The following is an 18,207-nucleotide window of genomic DNA, read 5'->3' as shown; positions in this document are numbered from 1 at the left end:
TCATAATACACATATAATCCCAAATATTTGAATAAAACACCGGGAAAGCTTTTAATTGGTATTTTATCTCCCAACTCTAACAGAACTGGGCTAGAAAATGGATTTATTATTACCTGGATCTTTAACCAGATTATTATGTACTCTAACAAATGCTAAAATAATGACCCACCCCCCTCACTTTCTACTGGATGAACGAACTGACCAATTAATGACTTAAATTAAACAATTTATCCCATGTTATATTATCCACGTATATTCTACATCCATTGCTAGAAAGAAATGTTAAAACCAACAGAGAATTTAATATTCCAGCTTATATTAGATTTAGTCTTTTGATGAGACCTTTAATATGAAAGTTTTTACTCTTGTCTGTGGGAGGAAATATAAATATGGCTAAAACTAATACAGAGAATAGTAGGAGTAGAATATTAAGGAGCCAACATAAAAAAATGTTAATTAAAACTAATTTGGATTTCTTTAAGCATTAACAAGTTAAAATTAAATAAAAGTTACAGGGTGTCTCAGTCGACAACCTTCTTCCCAAAAGAATGACGGCCTGCCACAAATTTTTAGTTTTAGTACTGATATTTAAAGTAAAATATGATGACAAGGCTCTTTCCCCTCTAGGGGAAATTATAAAAAGTTAAAAATCAGCATGTTTTAACTAGACATAGGGAATTTCTGGTAACGAAATTTGAAATCGATAGAGCAATTCTAAAATGTCGGACCGACCCTAATCATAGAAAAATTTTCGCTTGAAATGATCTCAGAAAAACTTCGCTTTTAAAGTGACTGTACCTTGCAGCATATCTACGACTTTACACCTATTTATTTTTTCTCTGCCTAGTTGTATGCCTGTAGAGAATAGGCAGACAGATTTATTACCTAACCTCCAACTAAGAATGAGTGTAATAAATGTCATACCTTTATGGAGAGCACACCAATAAAGTTAATTCAAAATACTAAATTCAAAAAAAAATGCAGGGAGGAAAAGGATCTTAAATTAATAAATTAAACTGGTTCTCAAAGTTATATGAACACGTTTATCAAGGAACAAGTGAAATAAATCTAAAATAATATTATGGGGCAGATGACAAAGGTCAAATACTAAAAAAAAAATTTAGTTGTTGGTTACATCCGCGTTCTTTCATTTGTTGGATTTTATTATGGGACTCTTACTAATTGTGTAATATAAAATAGCTAAGCTTTGTCTAAACATTTCGACCACTAATTTCAAAATACATAAAAGGTATTTTTTTTTCTTAGTTGGAGGTGTATATCTATTGCCTTATCCCTTTTAGTCCCTGAAACAAATGGGACTAGAACTTAATTAAGATATAACCTGGTTCAGAATTTTATAAAGTATGTGCATCAATTTACAAAGTAGTGCAGGGGCGATGTGTCATTTATAAATCCCCCCCGTACGTACAGTTTAGTATATTTATAAAGTAGCTCTGCTAAAAAATACGTACATATACAATATCTATAATTTCTAGTTTTTATCCTTTAAATTCAAAATTGTTATATAATGCAAAAATTATTAAACGAAAATCATTTCAGCACATTAACTATTAAACAATAAATGAATAAAAGATGTGATGAATTTTAATTTCCAAATGTTTACGCAGTTTCCGCGGTGTTTCCTCATCCTATCTCAATATTTACTACTAGCCAAAAAAGCTTCAAACTTCCAAACTTTCAAAATTTTGAACGTATATACGATTTATACATTCAAAACTTAAATTTTAATTTTTTTTTTTTTTTTGAAGTTTGAAGCTTTTTTAGCTAGTAGTAAATATTGAGATAGGATGAGGAAACACCGTGGAAACTGCGTACACATTTGGAAATTAAAATTCAGCACATCGAATAAAATTTATTTAACTATGACATCGGTGAGGGTTTGGGATTTAACAGGTTCACCATTAACCGTCCACTTAACTCCCTAAAAAAATCAAAATATAAAAACATATAGAAATTTGGCTTCAAATCCGATAAAATTAATAGGTACTAGTTTTGTTCAAAACCAAATGCGGAAATTGATGTATGGCCCTTTAGTGCTTGGTTTTGGTTATTAATTTTATAATAACTATTATATACCTAATTAAGAAAATGAATTAAAACATCGGAGGAAAATCTAAATTTTCAACATTCTATTACAGATCTTAAGTGTTTCTTCAGATAGCATTGAAATCCCATGTATCAGAAAAAAATGAATTCGAGCATATCCTATTATATAAAGTAATAAGAATTTTTTTTGTAGCGAAGGATCTTGTTAACCACTGAACCGGTTTGGTTCTCGTTTACAGTGAAGCTTCTCATAAGCCCAGGGAAGGTTTTTAACAATTTTGGGGGAGGGTATCTGCACCTTCCAAATAAAAAAATGAACCCCTAAAAATATTTTTTTTACTTTTCTTTTTAAAACTCAAATTGAAAATGGTAGGGGGTCGACTTTTCCTTCTCCCACCTTAAGTGCCCCTAGAGGCTTCTAAGGGGCGTAGCTGCTAGTTTATAATATAATGTAAAAATGCAAGTCTTTAAACACCTACCTTACCTACCAATTTCTTTTTAAACATATAAAAAGGGTCATTTTTTTCGTATTTTTCGTGAAGTTAAGTGTAACCATTTGGTCAAATGCTCTTATTAAGTCAAACTGTTCTTAATCATAAACAGATGTATATATACATATCAAATGGTCATAATTGAGAACAGTTTGACTTAAATGATAATACTTAACTTAACGGAAAATACGCGAAAAAACGACCACCTAAATATAATTTACCTTATAACAAGCCTCTTTATTACCATTGACCTTGAGGTCAGGGGCACAAGTCTCGAATATCTTCTTCTTGGGGTTCAGCTGGGCATCCGGGTTCCTGGTGTATCCTTCTACCTGGACTGGGTCTCCAGGCTTACATCCAGCTGGAGGACTCAAGATCTCAACCTTTTCTGGAGTAGATGCACACATCACCATGGCCTAAAAATGTTGAGGATTTATGTCTTGACATATTCAATGATACTTTTTTCTCATAGACTTATGCAAACCAAAATCAATATAATAAAGTAACAGGATGTTTGTCTGTCTGTATGTGTGTTTGTCAGTCTGTTTGTACTGAAGGATCTCGCTAACCACTAAACCGATATGGTTCACTTTTACAAGGTAGCTTCCTATAGGGCCTGGGAAATGGGGGGTCGAATTCAACACCCACAAAGGTCCTGGGGAGCTATAAAACTAGTTGGGGGGGATGTGACCCCCTCCCAAAAAAGTCTGTACCGAAGGATATCACTATCTGTTGAACCGAAATGGTTCAAATTGACATTGTAGCTTCTAATATGTCTTTGGAATTGTGGGGATCGAACTCAACCCCCACCAATTCAAGTACCCCTATCAGTTCTTTATTTCCGACAAGCTTCACACATGTCCTGGGGTGGTTTTAGTTTATCTTTGTGAACCTCCCTTCCCTCCACGAATGCAGAATCATACATGATATGGGTAAAGTCACTAGTATTAGATATTTTGCTTCGGATAATAAAATAAAATCCCACTATATCATATTCAAAATTTAGGTTTAGTTATATAATATTTGTAAGATGGTGACCTCCTTTCCTAAAGGTGTATCACAATATTGAAAAATTTTAATCCTTGAAGATTATGAATTTAGAAATATGTTGTAATATCAGAATCTTTGTATACTTCAAACCTCTCCAGAAATATAGAAATAGGTAATATAAAGGTAATGCAATTCTCCCTCGCTAATTATTTTATATAAAATTTAGATAGTTCTTTATTGCATCGTATTATAGACAGCTTTCCGCAGATATAAAATGTACAATAAAAAGATTAAAACCATTTTTTAGGCCCAAAGATGCCGAAGGCACGGACTAAAAAAACTGGTTTTAATCTTATGATTGTAAATATTTATATCCGTACAAAACTGGATATAATACGATGCTTTACATGCATTTTTAGTATGGCCGGTTCTAATCCGGCGGATATAAATCGGTTTCGAAGCCTGATACTGGAAGTATGTTCTACTTTTAATATACAATATATTTATCATTTGTCACTTTTATACAGAGCTGTCCGTTGATCAAACCAAGACTTTCAATTACCATTATGGACATATTCTATAAAATTTATTTTTTAAAACTGGTTTCAAATCTATGAAATGAAGCTGATTTTGAAAAAAAGGCATTTTAGTTGTCTGTTGTGGGCTTACGGTCAGTAATTTCAATAAATTATCTGAATAAAAAATAAATGCTGAGCCGGGAGGGAATTAAATTTATTTTCTATTTACCTAACCATGTTTACTTGACCCTACCCCGCTAACCCACCCCCTCTCTCTTTCTCTCTCCCCGAATCTGAAAAGCATCCTACAACAACAAAGCTCCTTTCACAAATTGAAATCTTAAATTTGTAATTCTCACTGTTGTGCATTTCTATATTATGTAAACTTGAATATATGTGTTGGTATATATCAAGAGAACCCATGAATTTCGCCATTTTGCAGAACAAAAACCAGATCATATAATATTAGAAGCATAATTTACCTAAAACATTTTCTTAAAATTGAACCAAACAACTTTGAAGAGGGCATAACACTAGATAAAGGATCTAGAAAGCTCCGGTTTCTTGGGTATTCATTAAGTATTTTGCCTTTTGAAGGGTGGTTTTGTTAAATTTTTATGTAGAAGTAAAGAGACATTTACTTACAGAACTTTTATCACATCTACATGGTCCAGTTTTTAAACCACAAAATAATAAAATCCATGTGTCCTCTTATTGTGTATACTATTATATTTATTGTTGTTTATGTGTTGTGTGGTTTATGTTTACTGTTTAGTATAGGTGATAAACAACATATGAGATTGAGAAAAGGATTTCCTCTGTCACATTGTCATGTACACATGTATTATAAATCTATTGAAGGTTAAATCAAATAAAATACAGAAAGATACACACATAAAGACAATGATCTTGAATAAGACTTATGTCACTAGATTAAATTTTAAAAAATATTGTTCCACGGGATAATAGCAAAGTTTGGAGAATAGTTTATCAGCGTGGGAGTTTAAAGTTGTACTCGCAGGTGCAGCAGCTCTGATCCTGGTGGTGGTGGTATACACACAGTAATCTGGAGTACAGTCAGGTATACTTCTCCAGTAGATTAATCCTAGCTGGGAATATTCTAGCCCACATGCCTTGCACACCAGGCAAATACCTTTAATGTCTCTAATTTCGACAAATTTGACAGAAAAATATCAGACCTTCAATTCTCAAAAAAAAATAACATTAAACTTTTTCATACTAACCAAATATTTGATGATCAAACTAGCTATAACAAAACAGGAATGTGAACATCCACAAGTCAAGTATATGTTGAAATAGCTATGCGGGGCGTTCCTATACTTCAATTAAATGAACCCAACCATTCAAAAAACATTTAAGTTTGAAAATAGATTAGAACTTACAATAAATCTATAAGTATAGATGTATAATCCAGACAACTACCTACCCCAAGTGGCAAACCCCCTTTTTGTATTCTAGCAAAATGATTTTTATTCTTTTTTGTGGACTTGGATGATTTCAAAGACTTGATACAAAATTGGGACAAAGTCCCTGCCCAGAGGGGACAGTTAAATATAGCTCAAGCCTCCTCTATTCTTTTACCTTAATTTACTTACAAAGCTATTAAAGCAGGAGGAGTCTGCAATATATGATTTATTCTGATTATTTAAATTTGTCAAACTTAGACCATCTAAACATTAAATCCAGCGAAATTCTGAGGATGCAATCTTACTTTATATTCCAACATTTGGGAGTAAGAAGACAAATGATTGCAAAAAAAAGGATGAAAGCTCTTGTGTGGTGGTGGGGTGTAATTGCGGGAGAGATTGCAGTGTTATTACACAGATAATGGAATATGGTTGGGCGACATCATGGCTGAAAGGGCAGACCTGATATCTGTAAGTGGTTTGCAATAGGAAAATGATAAGAGTTCTCTTTGTCATATAAAATATATTTGTGCAATATATGTACCTCAATTGGAAATAGAATAGATATTTTAAAAGTCATGTTTTTTTATTTAATATTATTTACATTAGATTTTCAATTGTTACAACTATAAATTGCTTAACATCCCACCCACACACACACACATTAATTGTAATAGTTATTAATTTTATTGCATCAAAAAAGAGGGGTAGGTAATAATATTGAGAGGTGGGGGTCACATTATTTTTTTTGTCTTCAAAGGCAAATAGTTAACACATCCCCTGAACCAATGTGAAACTTCGAAGAAATAACGAAATGGTCGTCCAGCCGTTTAAAAGATCTTAGAGATCATACATCAACTTTAGCTTTAGTAAATAGGATATTTTAAAGGCAGATCCATGCAGTTTTATTTAGAAATTTACTGCGAAATATTTGAAATGATGAAAAGTTTGACCGAGAGTATCATGGTAATTATGTATTCTGTGAGTGGCATTTTTCATGGATTTAACTTTCATCTCTACAAGATTGAATCCGATATAATATGTGAATTTTCATAAGTTCAGTCGGTTTTATGTACCACAATTTTATTCAAATTGAAATTTTACATCAAAGAGTTTGCATTTTAGATGCTGTTTTTTTTTTATAAACTAGCGGATACTCCTTTAGAGACCTCTAGGAGCACTTAAAGCGGCAGAGGGTTGTATTCAACCCTCCCTCCACCCCTATTTATCATTTTAGTTTTAAGTACAAAAAGTTAATCCAACCCCCCCCCCCAAAAAAAAAAAATTATTAAATACATTTCCAGGACCTATGAGAAACTACAGAGATCCTGGAACTTTTATATAAGGATGATAACAAATAAGAAGGAAGAACAGGTTAAAAATAAAAGTTCTGCAGATTTAAAAAACTAAATTAGACCCAACTTAAAAATACCTATATTTTGAACAATTTTCAATGATTTTTTAAAGTAGGTACTTAAAAATAGCCATTTTCATTTCCTACAATATTAACAAATTATTTGTTTTTATTACAGAATGAATTTGAAAAGATTATATAACTAAATCCTAGTTAAGGAAAGAAAGTTTATGTTATGTATTTCTTTGTGCACAACCAATGTATTCTTTTTTTCATTTTTGGACGAATTAAAAACCATTCATGCAGGGTAGCCATAGTTTATCCTAATCTATAATACAAAGTAGAACGATGTCTGTCTGTTTGTAGCGAAGGACCTCGCTAACCGCTGAACCGATCGGGTTCTCCTTTACAGGGTAGCTTCTCATAAGTCCCGGGAAGGTTTATAACTATTTTATTGTGGGGTGGAACACCCCCCAAACCCCCCCAAAAATGAAAAATCCCCCCCCCCCAAAAAAAATATATTTTTTTCTTTTTAAAACTAAAAGTAAAATAGTGGGGTCGACTTCCGCCCCCCCCCCAAAGAAATTTTTTTAGAAATTTTTCTTTCAAATCTAAAATACGAAAAATTGGTTTGATCAAACCTCTTAGGGCAAAGCCCTTAGAGGCTAGGGGCGAAGCCGCTCGTATATAAAATAGTAAAAGCTTTTTTTGTCTGTAGCAAGGATCTTGCTAATCGATAAACCGATTACAGTGAAGCTTCTTAAAGTCCTTAAATGGTTTTATTCTATTTTTCTGCCCTTTAAAAAAAGAGACACTAGTTGCTAGGTGCGCAGCCACTAGTTTATCAAAATTATTGCATTTTAACTGACAGTATTAACATTGAAGATATGTTGGAGAGATTTAAGTGGAAGCATCTTAAATTTATTTTGCGTTCTTAAACTTAGCTATTAGGTAGTAAATAATCGAAACCTTTGAAACAGTCATTACAAAAATTAATAGAGTTTCGTACATGGATAGCTTTTTTTGAAATGTCTTTACATTTCAAAAAAATCTAGTATAAATTTTTTTCAAACTATCTTTTTGCCACGAATGATGTAATTTAGCCTAAAGGACAAGAAAAAAGAAAAGCACCAAACGATTTTCTTAATTTTATGATAATTACTGGCCTCTACTCTACTCTACATGCCAAAGCATTAATTTCCATCTCATTTCTGAGTCAAAATAGTCCCAGGTCCAAAATTCACAGAAAGACAAATTGTAAAAAAATATTCCATCCTTTTTAATAAGAAGTCACAATACCAGTTATTTGGCTCAAAAATCAGCTAAGAGGCTTGATAAAAATAATACCCCAGGCATAAAAGGCTTATAATTGTGCGGAAAATTATCTAAAGGTGGCCACTCTGTGCATGCATGTAACATAAATATCTCCCCTGCATTCATCCAAGGACAACATTAGGTGTCCAAACTTTTTTGCTTATTTTTTTAAAATTCTTTTTGTCTGGTAGAAAATGAAACACTATAGGTTCAAAATAGAGAAAAAATATATGTTGTGCTCTTTAAGATGAACATAAAATATTCATACCTAAACATACACTTTGCAGTCTTACGTGTATTTCACAATTTTGTTTTATTTTATTTATTTGTTTATGCCTCTTCAAGTTTACATTTACATTTTAGCTTTTAAAGATACACGCTCATTGCAGGGAGGGAGGGGACATTGGGCTGTTTATTACACTAGTCTTCAAAGTTTTATAATAACATTTTCTTATTCGTTGACTTAACATCTTTTGGGACTGTAAATTAGTTGGTTCATTGAGTTGAGTGTCCTAACGTTTCAACCACTAATTATAATCTACAAAAAGGGTAGTTTTGTGTATCATTATTGGGGATGTGCATTAATTTATCGGCCATCGCCTTATCCCTTAGAATCCCTGCGCTTATTGGCCCTTGTCAATTCCCCTCCCCTACTTCCATTTTCTAGTTGTAACCAGGGATCATGGGGGATGAGACTATGGACGATAATTTAATATAATCCCCAATAATGATACACAAAATTACCCCTTTTGTAGATTATGATTAGTGGTTGAAAAGTTGAAACTGCTAAATTCTTGCACATTCCCTTTAAGCCAGTACCCAAAGTCTGAGACTCCTAAAAATTGAATATTCGATCCATTGTCCCCTCCCTTACTCCCTGGGTAACCCACCCTAAATACACCTAAACAGAAATACCAAAGTTTTTATTTAAATGCATAAATTCCAAAAGGAAAAAGTTGCAACTTTCTGTTCAATTGCCGTGTCCCCACTAACTCAAACTTTGCCTAATAACATATTTACAGTCAACTTGTAAATTATCTTATGTTTATTTTTAATTATAAATTATAATTATAAAATTGACATTTGTGGAGGATACAATTACAGATGCATTTAGATTAGACTTTCCTATTGGGTTCTCTATTTTAGTTGAGCTTTACATGGGTCCTGTGGATGGTTTTAGGCTACTTTATTTTCAGATTTAAGTCTTGGGATGGTTTAAATCTATTTTCTGGCCCCTCTCTGCTCCTTCTAATTCAAAGCCCTACATGCTAGGGGCGTAGCCGCTAGTTGTCCTATAAATCACGATTTCAAAACTCAAGAGTCATTTTAGAACAGCTGGAACTGTAGTATATACCAAAACTAGTGGAATATCATACCTCAGACATGATGCCGCGCATCTTGCTTGGCTTTAGGTTGCAGAGGAGAACAGCCATCCTGTCCTGCATCTGGTCCTCAGGTATAAACTTCACCAGGCCAGAGATGACTGTTCGTGGCTTTTCTTCTCCAACATCAACCTGTAAAAATATTGTAAGATTAGTTTGATTGCAAGAAAAACTTTTCCAGTATGGATTCGAAAATTATGGTTAAGATCTGCAAAATTAGAACCAGTTCTTATCATACGGAATCATCATACATAGCATTACGAAAAATTTCATGTCATAAAATTAATACCAGTTTTGTTAGCCCGGACCTTTGGCCTCTTGGGGGTTTCAAACTTATAATTTTTTATTTAAATATCGGCGGAAAACTGCCTTGTCTATAATACGATGCGATAAAGAACTATAAATACGTCATACCATAATTAAAAAGTAGATTCGCATTTGAAAATATCTAATGAAAGACAAAGTACCAAAATTATTTTAAATAAAAATAAAATGTAATGATATTTTAAAAAGATAAAAATGTGTAAAAAGTAAAATTATTTCTAGAATTATCTTTTGTCAAAACATTTTGCAATTATACGTGTGCCCATTTGTAAAGAAAACATTCTCTATATAGAGCTGAAAATGGAATACTATTATTATTATTTCTATATATCCTACCCAGGATATTTGGACTGCGGATTTGTGCCACATTTTTTATTTTATTTTTAAAGGTGATTTTTCTATTTTGTTGCAATCAATGTATCGTTACTTAAGATCTCAAACCCACTCTTTGTTCTATACCTAAAAGTTTTTAATCAATTCTTACGGCTCTTATCTTTCAAATATTCAAAAGATGTTTTAAAAATTGCATGCTTTTTTTATAAAGTTCCCTAGGTAATAATCGGGAAAAATAAAGGGGGCAAAAGCCTGGAGACCGAACATATTTGTATAAAATTGAAATTTGCAGGCTGGCGGATGTGAGATAGATTATAATGGATGGCTGAGGTGAATACCATTTCACATTTCATTCAACCAGTCAACCCTTCAATAAGAGGTTTCTGTGGCATTTTTAAACAACATTATCTTTCCCATATATTTTATATTTGATATATTTTCACCATATAGTATTACAACCATTAGAGTTTATTCATTTGTATTTTTAAATCATTTTAAAAAAAGATTTGTCATCAATTTTCCCCTTAAACTGAAAAATACCATTTGCAAACTAATTCAAACATATGACAAATAGTTTAACTTATTTGAATTTAAAAACTGATCTTTTAAAGGAATTTGTTATCATACAAGAACCAAATTGTGTCACTGTACTAATTCAAAGAATCGAAATTGAATGAATATAATGATTTTTTTTTCATTGGTCTTGTTATCTTTACAACCTAAATTCAAGATATTTTATGACTTAAAAAATTTAAGATTTCTAATTGCAAATCCTATTGTTTGTGAGAAAATCTAGGTATCAATCTTACAGTTTTAGGACTTGAGTATAGACAAGCTTCGCTTATAACATTGTACGTAACATTGTTGTCCTAGGAAACATGGTTCCAAAAAATCAAATTAATAGATTATATTATTGATATATATTTTTTAAAGTTTAAAAATCAACATATTTTAAATGTACCTACGGATTTTCTGTTATAGGTTTCAGAGATACAAAAATCACCATGCCAAGCTTGAAATCCATAAAACAACTTATCATGCCAAAAATGCCGACAACTATCCATAAATGTCAGACGTACTGACACTAATTGTAGAAAGCTCGCTTACAAAAAAAAAGTTAAAAAACCTCTTCTACATAAAGAGAATCAGCATCAGGGTGCTTCTTTGCTGAGCGGATGTGTCCCACACGAAGGTCAAGACGGCCGATATCGATAGGAAGTTCTGGCTCTGCAGGCTGGCCTCCTCCACCCCCACCTGATAACATTTAGAAAATGTCATTTTTTCTTAGAGTTGAGTAGAAGTTTTGTGAAAGTTACTAACAAGGGAGAGGTCATTTTCTAGTAAATCCCGTAAAGGTGTGTGTTATAAGGCCTAAAAATAGTAGTAGAACGATAAGGTGCTCTATATATTTGTATTTCCTATTGAATAGAACAATAGGGAAGAAATTTTTTTTTTTTTTTTTTGGTAACCGTACCTGGAATATCTGATATTTCTATCAAATGCTTTGTTTGGCTCAAACTGACACAAATAAAAAAAAAATATAATTATAATAAATCAACCTGTAAAGAATGACTTCTTCCTTTGTTTAATGGTATAGATTGTTCTTAACCTTTACCTTGTACCTATAGAAAACATTATTATTATAATTATATTTTTTTTAAATTTTTGTCAGTTTGAGCCAAACAAAGCGTTTGATAGAAATTTCGTATTTTTTTTAGATAATCCAGGTACGGTTATCAAAAAAAAAAAAAAAATTTCCCTATTGTTCTATTCAATAGGGAATACATATATCTAGAGCACCTTATCGTTTTACTAATATTTTTAGGCCTTATAACACACACCTTTACGGGATTTACTAGAAAATGACCTCTCCCTTGGTTTGATAAACACATTACTTGAAGAAAAATGGAGTAACTAAAATAAAGATTTTCCTCTTTCACTCCTTTACCCCATCCCCTCCCTTCTATTGAATTAATGAGCTGTCAAATAAACGAGTTCCACGTTAGCAACTTAAAATTGACGACAATTTTCTCCCTGTCATAATATCCACGTATATTATACATCCATGAGAAGAAAGCTGAATTAAAAGGTAAAAAATAAGGCAGATTTATGATCATTTACTTCATCTAAGAATCCTATTTTATAAATAAAAGAGATTTTTTATCTGAAGCTTTAGATCTCAACAACTTCTGAACAGAATGGGTTCTCTATTTTTGGTAAGGTTCACATATGTCCTGTGATGATTTAGGCTATTTTATTATAGATTTAAGTAATGCTTTCATTCAAGTTAGAATACGCTTTCCTTAGATGCTAGGGTCGCAGGCACTATTTATGTAATATAGATGTAAAAGAAAAGGACGTTTGTCTCAACACATAAAAAATAACAATTCTCAAAATTAAAAGTCAAAATTAAAAACACACCTCCACTCTTCTTTTCCTTTTTAGGCTTCTCTTTCTTTTCAGGCTTATTTCCAGCAGCAGCCTCGGATTTTACCTGGAATATTGATGCATAGGTCATTTTTTTCGCGCATTTTGAAATCTTAAGTATCAGATAGAAAACTTACTGTTTTATATAATAAGAAAGAGGGTAATTTTTTCGCCTATTTTCCATAATGTGTGTTAGCGTTTAATCAAATTCGTTTTTAAGTCAACACTTGGTCAAAATAAGTGCATTTGACTAAACGCTAACACACTTTACAGAAAATAGGCGAAAAAATGACCCTCTTTCTTGTTATATAAAACAGTAAGTTTTTCTATCCGATCGAGATCTCCACTTTAAGGAAGCTTGAAAAATATCCAGAGATAGTTTTAGGCTATTTATTTTCATATCTAAGTCTTTGAGTGGTTTTAGACATTTTTTAAGCCACTCCCAACCTAATTGAATACAAAGCCCCTAGATGCTACGGGCTCAACCATAAGATTAACATTACCTATTAGTTTTCAGTTTCCCTACCTCCATGATCAATCGTTGGATCTTACACCAGATTATTATGTACTCTTAATAAACTGAAACTTGTAGCTGGCTAAAACAACAATCCACCCCATCCCCTCCCCACCTACTGGATGAACGAACTGACCAATAAATGATATCCATGTTAGCAACCTAAATTTATGACAGTTTATTCCCTCTGTCATAATATCCACCTATATTCTACATTACCTCTGAAGGTTTTTCCCGCTGAATATTAGTTACAGGGGAAGCTGCTTTAGCCTCACACACGACAGGGGTTCCAGTGAAGAATGTTTTCTTTCCATTTTTCCTCTCCGCGTCATTCAGTTTGGTTATCCAAGTAGCGATCTCCTACAAAAATATAATTTTACCCACGAATAAAGGGAAAATTTTATGAGCCAGCAAAGTTATCACTTATTTCTTAATTCTAATTCTTATTACAACCTTGGAATATAGCTTGAAATTTGAATCTAATAAGACATAATTCAAGGAGTGCTTATTTTCCAACCAAGTTAAATTTCTTTCCTCCCATGAAATGTATATAGTAACAAGGAAGACAACATCCATAAAAGCAAAGCTCTGAAACGGCACGACAAACGAACATTAACACTTGTTGTAGAGTGTCAAAACTGATAAGCAGAATATTAATGGCAATGCATTCGTATAAACAAACGTACGGTGTTTCTGGTAACGATTAGAGAGTTCCCATACTTTCTTAATCGTACCTAATTGTTACAGAAATCATCATGAAGAGTTAAAAATCGATAGGACAATTATTTTAACGAAAAGAGCCGACTGTCACGGACTGACGGACGGAACGGTCCTTATTAGAGAAAAGCATCGTTTTAAAAATTATTTTTTTCCTAATTATTGGTTTATTTACTGATTCCTAAACTACTGGTTATATAAGTACCAGAAAGAATATTTGGTGTATTCATTAAAAATACATCTTAAGCTGAGAAATATTTGTTTCTGTTGTTTTACACAAAAAATACATCCTATAACAGGTTATTATGAATTACCTAAAAAAAACAATTTACAAAACAAAGCCTCATTCATGATAAAATCTAAAGAAGCATAATAAATCGAAACAGGGGACAATATCAGTTACAGAAAACATGTATTTAAGAGGGGGGGGGGGAGGGGGGGGGGGGGTTAATGCAACCATCTCGTAATCAGTGAGCAAATGGCACTTAGAATTCGAATTTCCATCTGAAATTTTGAATGAGTAATCCTTGGTAGGTCTATTTTCCCTAAATCGAACAAAAAGTTAGAAAAGTAAAGCACAGCATAAAAGATATCAAAACTCTGGATTTAATTGTCTAAGGATTCGCCATTAGTAATTAAAATAACAAGAAATGAAAGATTGTTTTACCTGCTTGAGTTGATTATTCTCCTCTCTAAGGGTCAAGATCTCGCTGGAAGGGGCTTTGGAGCCGTTAGCCTGTTGGTCCTGAAGAAAAAAGTTTTTGTTTGTGTATCATATTCTAAATATTTTAGGTAGTTAATATTTTTGTTTCCAGCGACTACGCCCCTAAAAGCCTCTAGGGGCACTTGTGGTTATAAACCTTCCCAGGATCTATGAGAGGCTACATTGTGAAGGAGAACCATATCGGTTAAGCGATCAGCGAGATCCTTCGGTACAGACAGACAGAGATCCTATTACTGTTATATAAAGATTACTAGCAACTTCGCCCCTAGCCTCTAGGGGCTTTGCCCCAAGAGATGATAAAAAATATTAAGGTGAAATTCGTAAAAAAAAAAATAATAATATCTAAAAGGATATCTCCTACAAAAAAAAATGGGGGGGGGGATTTTTTTCTTTTTGGGGGGGGTTGGGGGTGTCCCACCTCCCAAGAAAAAAGCCTAAATCCACCACAGGACCAGTAGGTATATTCCCTGAAGTGTAGAATCCGATCGGTTCAGTGGTTACTGAGATCTTAAGCTTTAAACGGACGGACAGACAGACATCAAGCTAATTTGTATTATAGATTAAAAAATTCATACAACTACACAGATACGACGTGACATAGGATATCTCCTATGGATGTTGGTTAAATAGTGTCCCCCAGTCAAAAATTTCTTTTTAGTATATTTTCATTTGATAATCGTCAATTACTTTGCTTTAGTAAAAGGATAAAGTTTGAAACAAAGTTTAATTTACTGCAGACCTATTTGAAGAGATTAAATCCTAATTTTATTATCTTATTAATAAAAACAGTAGGATAAAATAATGTTAAATTGATTAAATATGTAATTTGAAAAATCATATTAAACACAATAAACGTGTACATTAATAAGGGGAAAAAAAGTTTTTCCAGAATGGCTTCAAACCCGATTAGAACCAGTAAAATCTGAAAATTCATGTATAGCATCGTATTAGAGAAAATTTTCCACAAACAATAAAATAAAAATAATAAAATCAATACAAGTTTTATTATTCCGGGCCTTTGGTCTCTCGTGGCTAATAAAATCAAATCTTAAAATTTTGCACTTTAATTTAGGTTGCTGATATGAACCTTATTTATTGGCCATTTTATTCACAAAGTGGTGGGAGGGGAGGGATTGGTGGAATCGTTATTTTAGCCAGCTTTATTACTTTATCAGAGTACTTAAAAATTTGGTGCAACGTCTAAGTAATAACTTATCCATTTTCTAATGTTCACATTTTGAGATATTTCTCTCACTGTGTGCTGGAACCATGAAAATCTGGCACAACATCCAAGTAATAATAAATCCATTTTTCTAATGTCTACATTTTGAGATATTTAGCCCACTGTGTGCTGGTACCATGAAAATCTGGCGCAACATTCAAGTAATAATAAATCCATTTTCTTATGTCCACATTTTGAGATATTTAGCCCACTGTGTGCTGGTACCATGAAAATCTGGCGCAACATCCAAGTAATAATAAATCCATTTTCTAATGTCCACATTTTGATATATTTCTCCTACTGTGTGCTGGAACCATGAAAATCTGGCGCAACATCCAAGTAATAATAAATCCATTTTCTAATGTCCACATTTTGATATATTAAGCCCACTGTGTGCATGCTGGTGGAAGCAGAGAAAGTGCATGTAATGTAAGTTAAGATATGCGGATGAAATTATTGGAGCGGTTAATTTGATGCAGGCAAAGAGAGCAATACCAGGCAGTAAGAAAGAGAGATGGACTCACTCCCAAATAGGAATACATATTTATGTGTGTTACCAGGGATTGGAATAAGGTTTCAAATAAATAAATTACATGTACAATGTTGTGTATATTGAATTTTGAATTCTAAGGTGGATTCTTAAAAAACTTTTGCCTCGCTAAAAATTCTTTGCCTCATTAAAATTAGTGAGGCTCGCTAAAAATCTAGAGGAGATAATTTTGCCTCACTATTTTAGCAAAATGGCAAACAAGTTTTTTTGAAGAATTCACCTCTGATCCCCTGTTTGTAAGAATGGCTTTACAGATTTGGATGGGATAATCCAGCTACAAATAGTTTGATTTTCGTACTAATCAAAATACGGGCATTTTACAAAATTTCAAGTAAGATATCCTGTCTAAAAGTTATTGGATTATTCCACATTTTTATAAATAATTTCAAGTCTTTCCTGCTACATAACTACACTTATAACATTGGATGTATAATATACGTAGATATTATGACAGAGGAGAAAATTCGACAATTTTGTTTGCTAACATGGCCATCATTTATTGGTCAATTCGTTCATTCATTAGGAAGGGAAGGGATGAATGTTATTTAAGCAAACTTAAAATTTAACTCAAATTTGATAATAGTTTCGTAAAAAAAATTAACATATTTTTATAATATTGATCATATTCTCTGATCCCATACATGTCAAGTATAAATATAAGATGTGAGGATGAAATCGGGAAGTGTAAGTCAAGCAGAAACAAACACCAAATATACATACAAACAAACAAACAAACAAATCAAAAATTCAAAGAAAGAACTTATTTTTTAAATTTTATAATTGTAAATTAAATACCTACTGATTACTTATTGGCTTTGGAAATCTTTACACTAAAAATCACCTGTCTATCTTAAATAGGTGCCGAGAAAATCACGTTTCTCCAAAAAAGTTCTAGACAGATAGACAGTTTGAATAATAGATTGGCTTTGTTACTAAAAAGAAAGTAGGAACTAAAACTGGACCTGTGGAGCTATAACATTATATACTTGTGGCTTCGCCAACAGCCTCAAGAGGCTATGTGTCAACGGGGGAGTTGCATTCAATATTTTTTTATTTTTTTTAATGTAGTTGCCCTTTTATCTGGAAGGGGGGTGTGTCCCAACCCCAAACAAAGGTCCAAAACAATAGTAAAAACAGTTGTTTTCAACCTAAAAAAACACAATAATGTTTTTTTTTATTGCCAGAAAACATTAAAACAAGGATGATAACCTCCATAAAAGCGAGGCTGTGAAACGGTAAGACAAACATTAACACTTCATTGTAGTGTCAGAACTCAAAAGGCAGAATATAAATGTTTAAGTCTAAACAAAATTGCAAATCTGAATAAATACAGGATACTGTTTAAGGACGTACTTACATTTTATGACTTGATTATAGAGATGCTTCGCTTATAACTTGTACCTTTTAGTAATAGGAATTAGTGTTACAAAATTCAGATGAATAGGATAAATATATCACATAAAATATTGTTGTTAATAGGTTAAAAAGCAACATGTTTTAAATGGAGGTTATGACTTTCTGGTAACATTATAGAGTTGCTATGCCTTCTAAATCGTACATAACTGTTATATGATTCATCAATCAAAGTTTGAAATCGATATGACATTTGATTTCTAACATGCCTAAATTAATGGAAGGACGAACCCTAATTACAGAAAACCTTCGCTTTAAAAAAAAGATATAAAATGTATAAATAGTATATAAACTGAAGTGAATAGAGTGTAAAAAAATAAAGCTGAAAACTTGGATTTTTTTCCCATACCAACTTTTCTCTCGGTATTTACATTTCTTTCTGTAATAACATGATAAAGGTATTACGATCCAATATCAACCAAATACTTTTTAATAAAACA

The 18,207-nt window shown here is 32.4% G+C and overlaps 1 protein-coding gene across 1 annotated transcript in view; it reads right to left on the bottom strand.

Annotated features, from left to right (window-relative positions):
* Positions 1-1,484: 1,484 nt before the first annotated feature.
* Positions 1,485-18,207, bottom strand: part of AIMP1 (aaRS-interacting multifunctional protein 1) — a 17,505-nt gene continuing 782 nt past the window's right edge. Inside the window, exons 2-8 of the mRNA XM_080156838.1 lie at positions 14,526-14,603; positions 13,361-13,501; positions 12,622-12,694; positions 11,327-11,454; positions 9,538-9,675; positions 2,780-2,974; positions 1,485-1,942 (exon numbers count right to left, since the gene is read on the bottom strand). Coding sequence (XP_080012964.1) covers positions 1,874-1,942; positions 2,780-2,974; positions 9,538-9,675; positions 11,327-11,454; positions 12,622-12,694; positions 13,361-13,501; positions 14,526-14,603 — 822 coding nt within the window. The 3' untranslated portion in view covers positions 1,485-1,873. The remainder of the gene's footprint in view (positions 1,943-2,779; positions 2,975-9,537; positions 9,676-11,326; positions 11,455-12,621; positions 12,695-13,360; positions 13,502-14,525; positions 14,604-18,207) is intronic.

This window comes from Acartia tonsa, chromosome 4, assembly GCF_053477335.1.
Source record: "Acartia tonsa isolate MP-2025a chromosome 4, ASM5347733v1, whole genome shotgun sequence".
In the NCBI taxonomy this organism is placed as follows: Eukaryota; Metazoa; Arthropoda; class Copepoda; order Calanoida; family Acartiidae; genus Acartia; species Acartia tonsa.
The sequence above is the reverse complement of the archived record's forward strand: the minus strand, read 5'-3'. Positions and strand labels throughout refer to the sequence as shown.